The sequence below is a fragment of the Staurois parvus genome, unplaced genomic scaffold, assembly GCF_062004578.1.
Source record: "Staurois parvus isolate SC_StPar_1 unplaced genomic scaffold, SC_StPar_1.0 ptg000621l, whole genome shotgun sequence".
NCBI lineage: Eukaryota > Metazoa > Chordata > Amphibia > Anura > Ranidae > Staurois > Staurois parvus.
Genome location: NW_028318417.1, coordinates 304,012 through 319,992, shown reverse-complemented (window position 1 = coordinate 319,992; position 15,981 = coordinate 304,012). Strand labels below are relative to the sequence as shown.

General features: G+C 50.6%; 1 protein-coding gene across 1 annotated transcript; it reads left to right on the top strand.

The window, feature by feature from the left end:
- The first annotated feature begins 2,240 nt into the window (after positions 1-2,240).
- On the top strand, positions 2,241-7,042 carry LOC149449377 (uncharacterized). Its single transcript, XM_089693304.1, is given in 4 exon segments — positions 2,241-2,354; positions 2,526-3,588; positions 3,713-4,350; positions 4,353-7,042. Coding segments are annotated over 4 exon segments (4,188 nt in total). The 3' UTR covers positions 6,726-7,042.
- The last annotated feature ends 8,939 nt before the right edge of the window (positions 7,043-15,981 follow it).

Genomic DNA, 15,981 nt, shown 5'->3' with positions numbered 1-15,981 from the left:
GGAAGACGAGAAGCTCATTGATAACTTACCTTCATAATACATTTGGAGGAAGCAGAAAGACGGGGGGTAAGGTGCCATTTAAAGACAGTAAGAAAAAAACATAAAACACTCCAGAAATGCTACACAGCCAGCTCTTTCTCCTTGCTTTGCTGACTGAAGTAACAGTGTCAGTGATGGCAAACAGGAAATCTACTGGATGACTGAGCAACGTGTTCCTGAAGGTCGTTTTTTAGGACAAAAATGACCCTTGTAGTTGGGCACCCTTGTGCTGCTCATTAAAAACCCTTAAAGCGGAGTTCCAGTGAAACTAAAAAAATAAAAGCAACTACAAAAACTGTAGCTGCTGACTTTTAAAAAACAGCCACTTACCTGTCCCACGATCCTGCGGTGTCCTCCCTGAAGCCCGCTTCACCAGCCTCCCTGTGTTCCTGGCACTGGCATCTGCAGTGTGGGTGCCCGGCTGTAACCACTTGTGGCTTCACAGCCGGACACCCACTGTGCATGTGCGAGTAGTGCTGCGCTTTGTGTATGGTCCTGTAGTTTTCTGAGACCTGTCACATGTCCCAGAAGACTACAGGGAGGGGGATGGGTGGGGGGAGGACAACTTTTTCCGATCGCATAGGCGATCGCAGTAAAACTGAAAGTGGGTCCCCAAAGGTGCCAATCCTAAACGGGGAGCGGGAGACCAGTTTTTAAAGCGTAACTTCCCTTTTTGGGTGGCGCTCCGCTTTAAAGTGATTCTAAAGACTTATTTTTTTTTATACAGAAAATAACAAACATTTTATACTTACCTGCTCAGTGCAGTGGTTTTGCACAGAGCAGCCTCTTCTTGGGTCCCCTGCCAGTGCTCCTGGCCCCTCCCTCCTGTCAGGTGTCCCCACAGCATGCAGCTTGCTATGGGGGCACCCGCTGCTTCGTGTGCCCATTCACACACGGAGTCGCAGCTCGGCCTTGCCCCTTCTCGCTTCTCATTGGCTTACTGGCTGCGATTGACAGCAGTGGGAGCCAATGTCTCCTATTTCTGTCTCAGCCAATAAGAAGAGGGAGTCTTGGGATAGCCGAGACTCCAGTGCACATTGCTGGATCGAGAGGGGGCTTAGGTATTAGCGGGGACTGAGGGGAGAGAAAGCTGCACACAGAAGGTTTTTTACCTTCATGCATAGAATGCATAAAGGTAAACAACCTTAAGCCTTTAGAACCACTTTAAGTGCTCAGTAGAAAACTAAAGCTAAAGTGTTATATAAAAAAAAGAAAAAAAAACTGTGAGCAGACGGGCTCTTTATTGCAGAAGAGATGCAGTAGAATAAACCTAGCTGCCTTCTCACAGTCCTCTTTGGAAAGTTTCACTGAGCTGCACATGCGCAGTTAAGTTTACAGTTTGGCACAGATCTTACGCATTTGCAGAAGTGACATTTTCCTGCAGTGGAAAATGAAGACAGCGATATCCCAACACTGCCGGGGCTGGGGAAGGACCTTGGACCATTGCAGGATAGGTTTGTAATGAGGACTTTAATTGCACTTTAACCACTTCCAGTCCGGACACTTTTACCCCCTTCCTGACCAGGGCAATTTTCAGCTTTCAGCACTATCACACTTTGAATGACAATTGCGCGGTCATGCAACACTGTACCCAAATGAATTTTTTACCATTTTTTTGAGACAGATAAAGCTTTATTTTGGTGGTATTTATTCACCGCTGGGATTTTTTTTTTTCCCCTACCGTCTTTCAGGCCAGCACTCTGAGAGACCTCGGCTCCTCCCCATCTGAGGAAACACCTCCACCTACAATAAAAAAGCTCCACTCCCCTCTGACCTCAGTTCAGGTGTTTCCTCCGGTGGGGAGACACGAGGAGGCGCAGGAGGACGATAGGGGAGCCGAGGGCCGGATAGCCGGCTGTGAGGCCCGACGCAGCCGGGAGTGAAGGCCGGAGTGTCCGGCTGCATATCCTCCCAGGGCAGGCTGCCAGCAGTGAGAGTGCATCCCGGGGGACGGGACAGGGCACTTACCTGCTCTTCGCCCCCCGACCCCCTCCGGCGAGGGGGGGTGTCGGGGTGGCCGTGGTGAGGTCTGGGGAGGATCGGGGGGAGTTCCGCTCCTTCCCATGCTGGCGGTCTGAGGGCTTTGCCGGGCCGGACGTCGGGAGACGGCGGTTTCCGGCGGAAGGGGCGGGGCTTCGCCCAGGGCCGCGACTTCCGCTTCCGGTCGCGGCCTTCACACCACGGCGGCGCGAAATTCGAATATGGCGGTGCGGTGCACAGCGGTCTGGGGGACAGACCTGCACCAGGCGACCACCCTCCGGTTCGGGATGTCGGAGGCACCGGGACCAGGAGATGCCAGCACCAGCCAGTCGCAGGTAAGGTGCCTCAGTGAGGCCTCCCCTACCTGTGGGCCCCTAGCAGAAGGTAGGGCAAGGGGTCTGCGGTTTTTCAGGCCCTTGTGGCTCTGCCGGGAAGCAGGGGGGGGGTGTTTAGTGTCGGACTGATTGGGCTTCCCTCCTCCCCCCTTTTTCTTTTGTGTCTTGCAGGGCAAGGCCCGAGCTAAACTTAGGCACCAGGAGCCCAAGCGGAGATGCCCTTCCTGTAAGGAAGTTCTAAAAGAATCTTGGCGAAAGGTTCTTTGTGGCCCATGTATACAGGGGTTGGTGAGGGAGGAGAAGCCGGAACAGGGGGACCTAGCTAGGTCAGTGAAGGAGTTGGCTACCACCTTCGACTCCTTCAAGTCCCTCATGGAGAGGTTTGCCCTCCCATTGCCTACACTTCCCCCCCCCCAGGTGGCTTCGGTGAGTCGTCAGGAACCCCTTATGACTGGGGAGGAACCAGTGGGGGACTCCCAGTCTGAGGAGGAATCAGCGGGTGAGGGTCCCTCAGAGGAAGGGAGGGGCCCCTCCCGGTATAAGTTGACCCTAGAGGAGGTTGATGAGCTCCTGGGGGCTATATACGAAACCCTGGACATTAAGGAGGAGGTTAAGGCCTTATCTCTCCACGACCAAATGTATCAGGGATTGGAGGAGCACCAGCACAGAATGTTTCCTGTGCATGACATTTTGGTAGACACGATTAAGAAGGAGTGGCAAGACCCGGAAAGGAAACCGTTCTTCTCAAAAGCATTGAGGAGGAGGTTTCCGTTTTCGGAAGACCCGGAGGCGGTCTGGAACAAGAGCCCCAGGCTAGATGCGGCCTTTTCCCAAACAACCAGGAGAACTGACCTAGCGTTTGAGGACATGGGGGTCTTACCAGACTTATTGGACAGAAGGGCAGAGTCTCTCCTTAGGAAGGCCTGGGACTCGACCCTGTACAACCTGAAGCCGGCCATGGCTACGACAGTGGTGGCCAGGAACTTAGAGTATTGGCTTACGCAATTACAGGCCCATATTGTGGCAGACTCTCCCAAGGAAAAAATCTTGGCCTCTTTTGAGACCCTTTTGCAAGGAGTGGGGTATATTGCGGATGCTTCCGCAGAGTCGGTGAGATTGGGGGCCAGGTCTGCTGCCCTGACCAATTCAGCCAGAAGGGCGCTGTGGCTAAAGACATGGCAGGGGGACATCACTTCAAAAGTTAGGTTATGCGGCATCCCCCTCACAGGAGACTGTCTGTTCGGCCCGGGGTTGGAGGAATTATTGGACCGGACAGCTGATAGGAAAAAGTCCTTCCCCCTCAAGAGGAAAATGCAGGAGGGGGGGACACGGAAGGCCCGCCCGGCAAAGAGGCTGAGCCTGCGACCGCCTGGTCAGGGTAGGTCGGCGGGACAGAGAGGTAGGGGAAGAGGGGGAGCGATTTTTCGCCCTCCTGAGCAGCCCCAAAAACCAAGGTGACTTGGTTCCTCCTGTGGGGGGAAGATTGGCGGCATTCCTCCCACAGTGGGAAGCCGTGGTCACCAGCCCCTTCATTTTGGATGTCATCCGAAGGGGTTACCGGTTGGAATTTCTGAGACCGCCACCCGAGACTTTTCTGGTGACGACCCGTCCAAGGGATCCGACGAAGGACGCAGCTCTGGTGGGCGCTTTGGAGATTCTGGAGTCCCAGGGGGTCATCTCCAGGGTTCCGGTAGCGGAGCGAGGGAAGGGAGTTTATTCCCATGTGTTTGTGGTTCAAAAGCCGTCTGGGGCGTTCAGACTGATTTTGAACCTGAAACCCTTGAACAAGTCAGTGCGTTACCGGAGGTTCCGCATGGATTCCATTTTTTCGATCAGGTCCCTAATCCCACCAGGTGCATTCATGGCATCCATAGACTTGAAGGACGCCTACCTACACGTGCCCGTGGCGGAAGCCTCTCAGAGGTTCCTCAGGTTGGCAGTGGGGGGGGAGGAAGGGGTTCGACACTGGCAGTTCAGGGCTCTTCCATTCGGCCTTTCCTCCTCGCCAAGAGTATTCACCAAGGTTCTGTCGGAGGCACTGATTTCTATCCGCTTGAGGGGGATTTCAGTGGTGGCCTATCTGGACGATTTGCTGCTCTTCGCGGATTCAGAGGCTCACTTACGGCAAGACCTGGTTATAGTGAGGAACCATCTGGAAAGCTTGGGGTGGATTTTGAATCTGGAGAAGTCCTGCCTGGTGCCTTCTCAGAAGGTGATTTACTTGGGCTACACTCTAGACTCGGTGGACCAAAAGACCAGCCTGACTTTGGAAAAAGTCACCAAGTTGGAGGCCGGAGTCAGATTACTGCAGGGGAGCAGGTCGATGTCCATAAGACAGGCCATGTCGGTACTTGGATTGCTGACAGCGTCCATTCCGGCAGTTCAGTGGGCAGGTCTGCATATGCGTCCCCTCCAGTTGTGGATCCTGAGGGTTTGGGACAGGAAGTGTCACTCCCTAGAACGCAGGGTCTTGGTGCCCCCCAGTGTGAAAAGGTCTCTATGGTGGTGGAGGAGATCGTCCAGCATAACTCAGGGGCTGTTGTGGTGCTTTCCGATTTCCGCGGAGGTCACTACGGATGCCAGCGCCAGGGGCTGGGGAGCCCACCTGGGAAATTTGGTGACTCAGGGGGAATGGTCCTTAGGGCAGAAGGACAAATCCTCGAATTGGAAGGAATTGAGGGCAGTGTGGGAGGCTCTGCACTCCTTCCAGGCGGAGGTCACGGGCCAGCACGTGCGTGTCCTGACGGACAATGCCACGGCAGTGGCTTATATAAACAGGCAGGGAGGGACGCGGAGCAAGGCCCTCGGGGCCTTAGCGGCGACACTGTTGTCCTGGGCAGAACTGAATTTGGCGTCCCTGTCTGCGATACACTTAAAGGGGGAGCTGAACCAGAAGGCAGACTTCCTGAGCAGGACTCGGCTCAGGGAGTCGGAATGGGCCTTGAACCCCGATGTCTTTCAGGAGATTGTGCGAAGGTGGGGATCCCCGGATGTGGACCTTTTTGCCTCCGGAAGGAACAACAAGGTCCCAAATTTCTTCTCTCTATCCCGCTGGGACGGGTCCAGAGCGGTGGACGCATTAGGTCAGAGGTGGGACTACCGGCTTTGTTACGCCTTTCCCCCGGTTCCTTTGCTCCCCCTGGTCCTGAGGAAATTCAGGACAGAGGGGACCTCGTTAATACTGATAGCTCCCTTCTGGCCGCGGCGGGCGTGGTTTGCGACCCTGAAGAGTTTGGCCTCTCGTCCACCCTGGGAGCTGCCTCCAAGAGTGGATTTGTTAACACAGGGGCCGGTTCTTTGCCCCAGCATAGGAAGATTGCGGTTAACGGCCTGGTTTCTGAGCAGCAGCTCCTCTTAGAAAAGGGGTTCTCGCCTAGGGTGGTGGCGACATTACTGGCCAGTAGGAAGGAGGAGACCCAGGCCATTTATGGTAGGGTCTGGGGTTGCTTTACAGCCTGGTGTGACCGGACAGCTGTGGCAACCCATAGTTTGGTTTCTGTGTTGGAATTCCTGCAGGCGGGAGCGGACAAGGGATTGTCTGTCAGCACGCTCAAGGGCCAGGTCTCGGCCCTCAGTGTGTTCTTGGAGACGCCCCTGGCCAGGGAGGCGTTGGTGAGTAGGTTTTTCAAAGCTCTGGTGAGGCAGAGGCCTCCGAGGTCCAGACCATTTCCAGTGTGGGATTTGGCCAAGGTGCTCGGGGGGATGACTAGGGCTCCGTTCGAGCCCTTGGAGTCCTGTCCGATAGGTGAGCTCACCATTAAGACTGCTTTTCTGGTGGCGATTACCACGGCGAGGAGGGTGTGTGAGATGGAGGCCCTCTCGATCAGAACACCCTATCTCCGTGTTTTTTCAGACAGGATCGTTTTCAGACCAGACCCGTCCTTCATTCCGAAGGTAGCTCGGAGTTTCCAGAGGGAACAGGACATTGTCCTTCCCTCATTTTTTCCTAACCCGGTGGGGGTAGATCAGGAGAGGTATCATTGTTTAGATGTCAGAAGGTGCGTTCTCCAGTATCTAGAGAAATCTAGGGAGTTCAGAAGCACCGAATCCCTTTTTGTTTTTTTTAAGGGGGCTAGAAGAGGCAAGAAGGCGTCTAGAAGGACGCTGGCCAGCTGGCTGCGGCTGGCGATTACAGGAGCATATCAGGCAGAAGGCCTGGAGGTCCCGGAGGGTATCAAGGCACATTCCACCCGAGCTGTGGCGGCTACCCAGGCAGAGTTAGCAGGGGTTTCCCCAGGGCAGATTTGCAGAGCGGCAACATGGTCCAGCTATGACACATTTGCCAAGCATTACAGACTGGACCTGGTCTCGGTGCAGGAGCAGGACTTTGGTCGTAAGGTCTTACAAGCAGTTAGCCCGCCCGAAGGGTGAGTACTCGCTTATCCTCTCAGAGTGCTGGCCTGAAAGACGGTAGGGGAAAAACCAAGTTACACTTACGGTAACGTCTTTTCCAGGAGTCTTTCAGGCCAGCACCGGTTTCCCACCCACTGTTGATATTGGTTATGTGAAGATGGCTTATTGTGATTATGTTGTCTCGCATTGTGTCTCCCCAGATGACCGGAGGATGCTTGGAGAACTGAGGTCAGAGGGGAGTGGAGCTTTTTTATTGTAGGTGGAGGTGTTTCCTCAGATGGGGAGGAGCCGAGGTCTCTCAGAGTGCTGGCCTGAAAGACTCCTGGAAAAGACGTTACCGTAAGTGTAACTTGGTTTTTTTTTGCTATGTAAATGAAAATGTCCAAATTATTTTTAAAAAGTATTTTTTTTATAAAATTTTGCAAATAAATAATATTTCATCATAAATCTTTGCCAAAATGTATTCCATTATCTTTTTAGTAAAAAAAAAATCCAAATTAGTTTATAACCAAAAATTATAATTTTTAAACATTTTTTTTTTACATTTTTATTTAATTTTTTTTATTGTATTATTTTTTATTTATTTATTTTTTTTTACATACTGTCACCCTAGCAGTACAATGTCACCATGGTGACACTGTACTACTTGTGGGGGGTGATGAAGATTTTTTTTTTTTTTACACATTGCTTTTACACCCATATAGGATGTAAAAGCAATAATTTCACTTTCTCTCTGTCTGCATTCTTGCAGCCATTGAGAAGTACTGAGTGAGCTGTGATTGGTCACAACTTGTCACATGGTACAAGCCTGTTGTGAATAGCCTTGTACCTTGTAACCTCGGTGATCATTCACAGATTTCACACGTAGTAAGCAATGATGTCACAAGTGACATCTTGCTTACTACTTTGCATGTGATCACTGATTGGCATCTCGTACAGAGGTCCCGCCAGACGATTGGTGTTTCACTGTGTCCGGAGGACACAGCGGGCACCGGATCGCGGTGCTGCGCGCTCCCAGGGAGCGCGCACAAGCAGGGTGCGGGGAGGCCGTTTATAAACGGCCACCCGACCCTGCAGTTCTACCGTACGGCCATTTATATGCAATGGCCGGTCGGGAAGTGGTTAAGTCTAGGTCAGGGGTCTCCAATGTACGCCCCATGGGCCACATCCTACCCTCTAGGTGGTTTTATCTGGCCGACAACTAGGGTCGGTGGTGTATCATAAAAGTGCATAGATTAAGGTCAGCAGAGGCTGTCTTTGGTCTATGGTCTCTGCTTCAACCCCATCAACCCACACCTGAACTCTTTAAGGGGGGCACTAATGGGGGACCCTGATGTAAGGTGGGACTCTAATTGGGAACTTGGTGTAAGGGTAACTCCGGTGTAAGGGGGACGTTGGTATAAAGTGGACTCTGGTGGGGACCATAATGTAAAAGAGAATCTAATCTGTACCCCGATGTAAATGGGTCACTCTGATTTATGGAGGACTCCAATGGTGAGGTTTTTCAGTCTTATAAAATGTATCCCTTATACTGAAAACATTGGAAACCCCTGGTCTAGGGGTAGAGGAACTTACTCCAACAGGGTTCCTCAATGATGTATGACTGGTTTCCCAAATACTTTTCTCTAAGGCAATTTGGCTGGTGGTTACCCTCCGACATTATCAGATACAATGCTGGACCAATAGTCCTGCACTGTATGGGAGGATGGCAAGGGCCCACCTACAACTCAGAATGTGGAAGAGAAGAGTAGAGTGCTGAAAGCCTTCCAGAGTGAGGAGTAATGTAAGTATTACACTTTATTCCTCTACTCCTAGACTTAATGAGCATTCAACCCTAGCTATACAGGGGGCCCCACTTCAAGAATATTTTTTCTTTCAATATAAAATTAATATTTTCTCTAAAAACAGCTTGGGCTGCAATATATGTCTTCAATGATTGTCTTCAATCCAAAACTGCAGTATTTTTTTGCCTTTAGTCTAATGGACAGAATCGTTTAATCCACTTGTTATGAGCCCAGATCATCCTGGAACAACCCCAGCCTATGACTGGACAGTGGAAGCATCACATGTCTATGTCACTCTGCTCTATTCTGCTGTCAGTATGCTTCTTTTCAATCTTTGAACTGATTGGCTCCTTGTGCTGTTACTTGCTCTCACACTCCAGCCCTGCTGTACAGGGAATGGAAGAAGCTGATTCCAGATCAAATTCAGATACCGTATTTTTTGCTCCATATGACGCACCTAGGTTTTAGAGGAGAAAAACAAGAAAAAAAATATTCTGAACCAATGGACTGCAAACAAAAGTACAGGAAATGGACCAGAGACTGCAAACACAGTACAGGAGATGGACCAGAGACTGCGGACACAGTACAGGGGATGACCAGAGACTGCAGACACAGTACAGGAGATGGACCAGAGACTGTGGACAGTACAGGAGATGACCAGAGACTGCGGACAAAGTACAGGAGATGACCAGAGACTGCGGACACAGTACAGGAGATGACCAGAGACTGCGGACATAGTACAGGGAATGACCAAAGACTGCGGACAGTACAGGGGATGATCAAGAGACTGCGGACACAGTACAGGAGATGACCAGAGACTGCGGACACAGTACAGGAGATGACCAGAGACTGCAGACAGTACAGGGGATGACCAGAGACTGCAGACAGTACAGGAGATGACCGGAGACTGCAGACAGTACAGGAGATGACCAGAGACTGCAGACAGTACAGGGATGACCAGAGACTGCAGACAGTACAGGAGATGACCAGAGACTGCGGACACAGTACAGGAGATGACCAGAGACTGCGGACACAGTACAGGAGATGACCAGAGACTGCAGACAGTACAGGGGATAACCAGAGACTGCGGACACAGTACAGGAGATGACCAGAGACTGCGGACACAGTACAGGAGATGACCAGAAACTGCGGACAGTACAGGGGATAACCAGAGACTGCGGACACAGTACAGGAGATGACCAGAGACTGCGGACACAGTACAGGAGATGACCAGAGACTGCAGACAGTACAGGAGATGACCAGAGACTGCGGACAGTACAGGGGATGACCAGAAACTGCGGACAGTACAGGGGATAACCAGAGACTGCGGACACAGTACGGGAGATGACCAGAGACTGCGGACAGTACAGGGGATGACCAGAGACTCTCATCTATCCGGGTCACCCTTCACGCGTGCCTGTGGGGCCGCTCTGTGGTGAGATTTGTCAGTGGCTGTGTCCAGATGACAGATCTGTGTACCAGGCCCGTTGTCAGTACTATGTGACCAATCATAGTAGGTCACTTGATAATTGTAAACAATGGATGGCTTCTTTTCATGCCATCCATTGTATACAATTGTGTCACTAGCTGTGATTGATCACACTGCAAGAAGCTGATACCAGATCAAATTCAGGTACTTACACTGCTTATATTTATTATTATTAATACCGTATTTTCCGGCGTATAAGACGACCCCCAACTTTTCCTGTTAAAATGTAGTGTTTGGGCTATACTCGCCGTATAAGACTACCCCTCTTCCCATGCACACCAGTGGGAGGAATAGTGCCCCATCATTAGTATTAGTGGGAGGAATAGTGTCCCATCATTGGTATCAGTGGGAGGAATAGTGCCCCGTCATTGGTATTAGTGGGAGGAATGGTGTCCCATCATTGGTATTAGTGGGAGGAATAGTGCCCCATCATTGGTGTCAGTGGGAGGAATAGTGCCCCATCATTGGTATTAGTGGGGGGAATAGTGTCCCATCATTGGTATCAGTGGGAGGAATAGTGCCCCATCATTGGTATTAGTGGGGGGAATAGTGTCCCATCATTGGTGTCAGTGGGAGGAATAGTGCCCCATCATTGGTATTAGTGGGAGGAATAGTGCCCCATCATTGGTGTCAGTGGGAGGAATAGTGCCCCATCATTGGTATTAGTGGGGGGAATAGTGCCCCATCATTGGTATTAGTGGGAGGAATAGTGCCCCATCATTGGTGTCAGTGGGAGGAATAGTGTCCCATCATTGGTGTCAGTGGGAGGAATAGTGCCCCATCATTGGTATCAGTGGGAGGAATAGTGCCCCATCATTGGTATCAGTGGGAGGAATAGTGCCCCATCATTGGTGTCGGTGGGAGGAGTAGTGCCCCATCATTGGTATCGGTGGGAGGAATAGTGCCCCATCATTGGTATTAGTGGGAGGAATAGCGCCCCATCATTGGTATCAGTGGGAGGAATAGCGCCCCATCATTGGTGTCAGTGGGAGAAATAGTGCCCCATCATTGGTATCGGTGGGAGGAATAGTGCCCCATCATTGGTATCGGTGGGAGGAATAGTGCCCTATCATTGGTATCGGTGGGAGGAATAGTGCCCTATCATTGGTATCAGTGGGAGGAATAGTGCCCTATCATTGGTGTCGGTGGGAGGAATAGTGCCCAATCATTGGTGTCGGTGGGAGGAGTAGTGTCCCATCATTGGTATCAGTGGGAGGAATAGTGCCCCATCATTGGTATCAGTGGGAGGAATAGTGCCCCATCATTTGTGTCAGTGGGAGGAATAGTGCCCCATTATTGGTGTCAGTGGGAGGAATAGTACCCCGTCATTGGTATCAGTGGGAGGAATAGTGCCCCATCATTGGTGTCAGTGGGGGGAGGAATAGTGCCCCATCATTGGTGTCAGTGGGGGGAGGAATAGTGTCCCATCATTGGTGTCAGTGGGAGGAGTAGTACCCCATCATTGGTATCAGTGGGAGGAATAGTGCCCCATCATTGGTGTCATTGGGAGGAATAGTGTCCCATCATTGGTGTCATTGGGAGGAATAGTGCCCCATCATTGGTGTCAGCGGAAGGAATTGTGTCCCATCATTGGTGTCAGTGGGAGGAATAGTGTCCCATCATTGGTATCAGTGGGAGGAATAGTGCCCCATCATTGGTGTCAGTGGAAGGAATAGTGCCCCCGTCATTGGTGTCAGTGGGAGGAATAGTGCCCCATCATTGGTGTCAGTGGGAGGAATAGCACCCCATCATTGCTGTCAGTGGGAGGAATAGCACCCCATCATTGCTGTCAGTGGGAGGAATAGCACCCCATCATTGCTGTCAGTGGGAGGAATAGCACCCCATCATTGGTGTCAGTGGGAGGAATAGCGCCCCATCATTGGTATCAGTGGCAGGAATAGCGCCCCATCATTGGTATCAGTGGGAGGAATAGCGCCCCATCATTGGTGTCAGTGGGAGGAATAGTGCCCCATCATTGGTATCAGTGGGAGGAATAGTGCCCCATCATTAGTACCAGTGGGAGGAATAGTGCCCCATCTTTGGTGTCAGTGGGAGGAATAGTGTCCCAACATTGGTGTCAGTGGGAGGAATAGTGTCCCAACATTGGTGTCAGTGGGAGGAATAGTGTCCCAACATTGGTGTCAGTGGGAGGAATAGTGTCCCATCATTGGTGTCAGTGGGGGGTGGAATAGTACCCCATCATTGGTGTCAGTGGGGGGAATAGTGTCCCAACATTGGTGTCAGTGGGAGGAATAGTGTCCCAACATTGGTGTCAGTGGGAGGAATAGTGTCCCAACATTGGTGTCAGTGGGAGGAATAGTGTCCCAACATTGGTGTCAGTGGGAGGAATAGTGTCCCATCATTGGTGTCAGTGGGGGGTGGAATAGTACCCCATCATTGGTGTCAGTGGGGGGTGGAATAGTGCCCCATCATTGGTGTCAGTGGGGGGTGGAATAGTGCCCCATCATTGGTGTCAGTGGGGGGTGGAATAGTGCCCCATCATTGGTATTAGTGGGAGGAATAGTGCCCCATCGTTGGTGTCAGTGGGAGGAAAAGTGCCCCATCATTGGTATCAGTGGGAGGAATAGTGCCCCATCGTTGTTGTCAGTGGAAGGAATAGTGCTCCATCATTGGTATCACTGACACCAATGATGGGGCACTATTCCTCCCACTAACACCAATGACACTTGCTGACTCCTGTTCCAGTATGGTGCTGCTGCAGCCAGCATATGTGGTTGCAGCAGCACCTCTGCACGGCACACTTACCGGCAGCTCCGTCACTCGATGTTCGCGCGGCCGCTCGGCTCCACCTCCTCGCCGGTGATTGGCCGCCTGTGTGCCTTTCCTGAGCTACAGTTCTGGCGGCCAATCACCGGTGAGGAGGCGGAGCAGAGCGGCCGCGCGAACATCCAGTGGCCGAAGGAGCAGCTGCACTTCCTGGACCGGATTGTCGTGGGACCGGAGCCAGGTAAGAGACAGCAGCCCCTGCCCACCCCTGTACTTAGTGTCCCTTCCGTTGGAAGGGGGGGGGCGGCGGCGGCAGTATGCCGTATACCGGCGTATAAGACGACCCCCGACTTTTGAGAGGATTTTCAAGGGGTAAAAAGACGTCTTATATGCCGGAAAATACGGTAATAAAGTTAATATTGTATTGAACACATTCCTGACTAGTATTGGGACTTTGTATTGGTGCCAAATCAAATAAATAACCCTTTGTCTTGACTGATAAAATTATTATTTCATTTATTTTGTCAAACGGTCCTGTACCAATGAAATATAAGGTGATCATACCTACAGAACTAAATGAGACTACCATGCCACAAATACTTCCTTTTGAATATATACTGTACAGAGTACACAGAATAGCACATTCCTTCACATAGTACTGTCTGTTCTCCGCACCCTTCAGCATAATAAATGTATTCCTAGGCCAGTGTTTTTCAACCTTTTTTGTGCAAAGGCACACTTTTTTCATGAAAAAAATCACGAGGCACACCACCATTAGAAAATGTTAAAAAAATTTATTGAAAAACTTTTTGACTTGAGGGCCGCAATGGGTTCATATATTGGATCCGGGGGCCGGACCAAGAGTAGATGAATGATGTGTATGTGTCATCCATAGTAAGTATAGTAATATTCCCCCATAGTAAGCATAGTAATTAATCCCCCATATAGTAATTCATCCCCCATAGTAATTCATCCCCCATAGTAATTCATCCCCCATAGTAATTCATCCCCCATATAGTAATTCATCCCCCATAGTAATTCATCCCCCATAGTAATTCATCCCCCATATAGTAATTCATCCCCCATATAGTAATTCATCCCCCATATAGTAATTCATCCCCCATAGTAATTCATCCCCCATATAGTAATTCATCCCCCATATAGTAATTCATCCCCCATATAGTAATTCATCCCCCATATAGTAATTCATCCCCCCCTTAGTAATTCATCCCCCATATAGTAATTCATCCCCCATATAGTAATTCATCCCCCATAGTAATTCATCCCCCATATTAATTCATCCCCCATATTAAGTCCCCAATCCCCCCTGTGTCAATTCACTTACCTTTGCTCCGCGCGTTCCTCTCGCCGTTCCGGTGTAGCATGAAAATCTGTCTCCTATGAGGATCTGTCCCCCTTGACGTATCTGCGCATGTGCCAGTTTCGGGCATTAGCAGCCGATCGGCGATCTCCGGCACATGCGCAGATACGTCGAGGGGGACAGATCATCCTGACAGTATCACGCTCCGCGGGCCGGATTAAAAGGTCCGCCGAGCCGTATACGGCCCGCGGGCTGTAGTTTGCCCATTGCTGTTCTAATGATTGGTCTATTTGTGAGCCGAGGCCACATGTTACGGATGAAATTGCAATTTTTCCCACGGCACACCAGACAATATCTCACGGCACACTAGTGTGCCGCGGCACAGTGGTTGAAAAACGCTGTCCTAGGCAATGAATCAATGGTGCCTTGCATGGTGGGCAGATGGTGGGGTTCGGTGGATGCAGCACGTTGAACAGGTCACTGGGCCTGCATGTTAATCAATGAGCCTTGTCCGCCCATAACCCTGTCACTGGTTCTCTGGATTTCCTTCCTTGGACCACTGCAGCCCGGGAACATCCCATAGGAGCCGCAGTTTAGGAGTTGCTCTGATCAGGGGCGGACTGACAACTCATGGGGCCCCCAGGCAATAGGGGATCATGGGGCCCCTGTGTCCTTGCCCAAACTCAAAAAAGCCTATGAAAAAGGTACCAGGGGCATCTCATGGGGCCCCCTACTGGCCCCGGGCCCTCGGGCAGTGCCCGAGTTTCCAAATGGTCAGTCCGCCCCTGGCTCTGATCCAGTCATCTAGCCATTACAATTTGGTCTTGTCAAAGTCTCTCAAATCCTTACACGTGTCCATTTTTTTCGGCTTTCAACACATCAACAACATATTCACTTACTGCCTAATCTATTTGACCCACTTTCAGGTGCCATTGTAACGAGATGAGTCAGTGGTCATAATGTTATGGCTGATTGGTGGATTACAATGCACATGATTCATGCATATAATTGGTTGCCTGATTTTTCAGTTGAGCTTAACAGTTGAGCTTAACAGTTGACCCAGTATTGATGGCCTCCACCTCAGCAAAACTGCCGCCCTGGGAAGAGAGTGATTGCGACCAAACAGGTAGGGTTTGCTGTACTAATGATTACAGAGCTGCATTAATGTGTGCCTTTTATATTATTATATTTATATGGCGCCAACAGTTTGCTCAGCGCTTTACAATATAAAGGGAGACAATACAAGAGGGATAGGAGGGCCCTGCTCCTTGGAGCTTACAATCTAGGAGGTCAGCCTTAAGTTCTGTTTTAACCACTTGCCTTTCGGGCACTTTTACCCCTTTGTGCCCAGGCCCATTTTCAGCTTTCGTTGCTCTCACGCTTTGAATGACAATTGCATGCAACCCTGTACCCATATGGCATTTTTATCATTTTTGTTCACACAAATAGAGCTTTCTTTTGGTGGTATTTAATCACCGCTGGGTGTTTTATTTTTTGCACTATAAACAAAAAAATAGGAATTATAAAATTTTGCAAACAGGTAATTTTTGTCCTTCACTGATGTTCATTGATGAGACTGCACTGATAGGCAGCACTGATGGGCACTGATGAGGTGGCATGGATAGGCAGCACTGATGGGCAGGATAAGCTGTACTGATGAGATAGCACTGATGGGCATTGATGAGGAGGCACTGATGATGCTGCAATGATATGCAGCAATGATGGACACTGATAGGCGGCATTGAAGGGCGACACTAACAGGCGGCGCTGACTGATGGCACTGCTGGGCATTGATGAGTGGCACTGCTGGGCATTGATGGGTGACACTGCTGGGCACTGGTGGGTGGCACTGCTGGGCACTGATCATCAGGGCACTGATCATCAGGGCACTGATGATCAGTGCTGATCTGCTCTGTGAAATTTGCTGGTTATCGGCAGTACTTTCCTCACTCT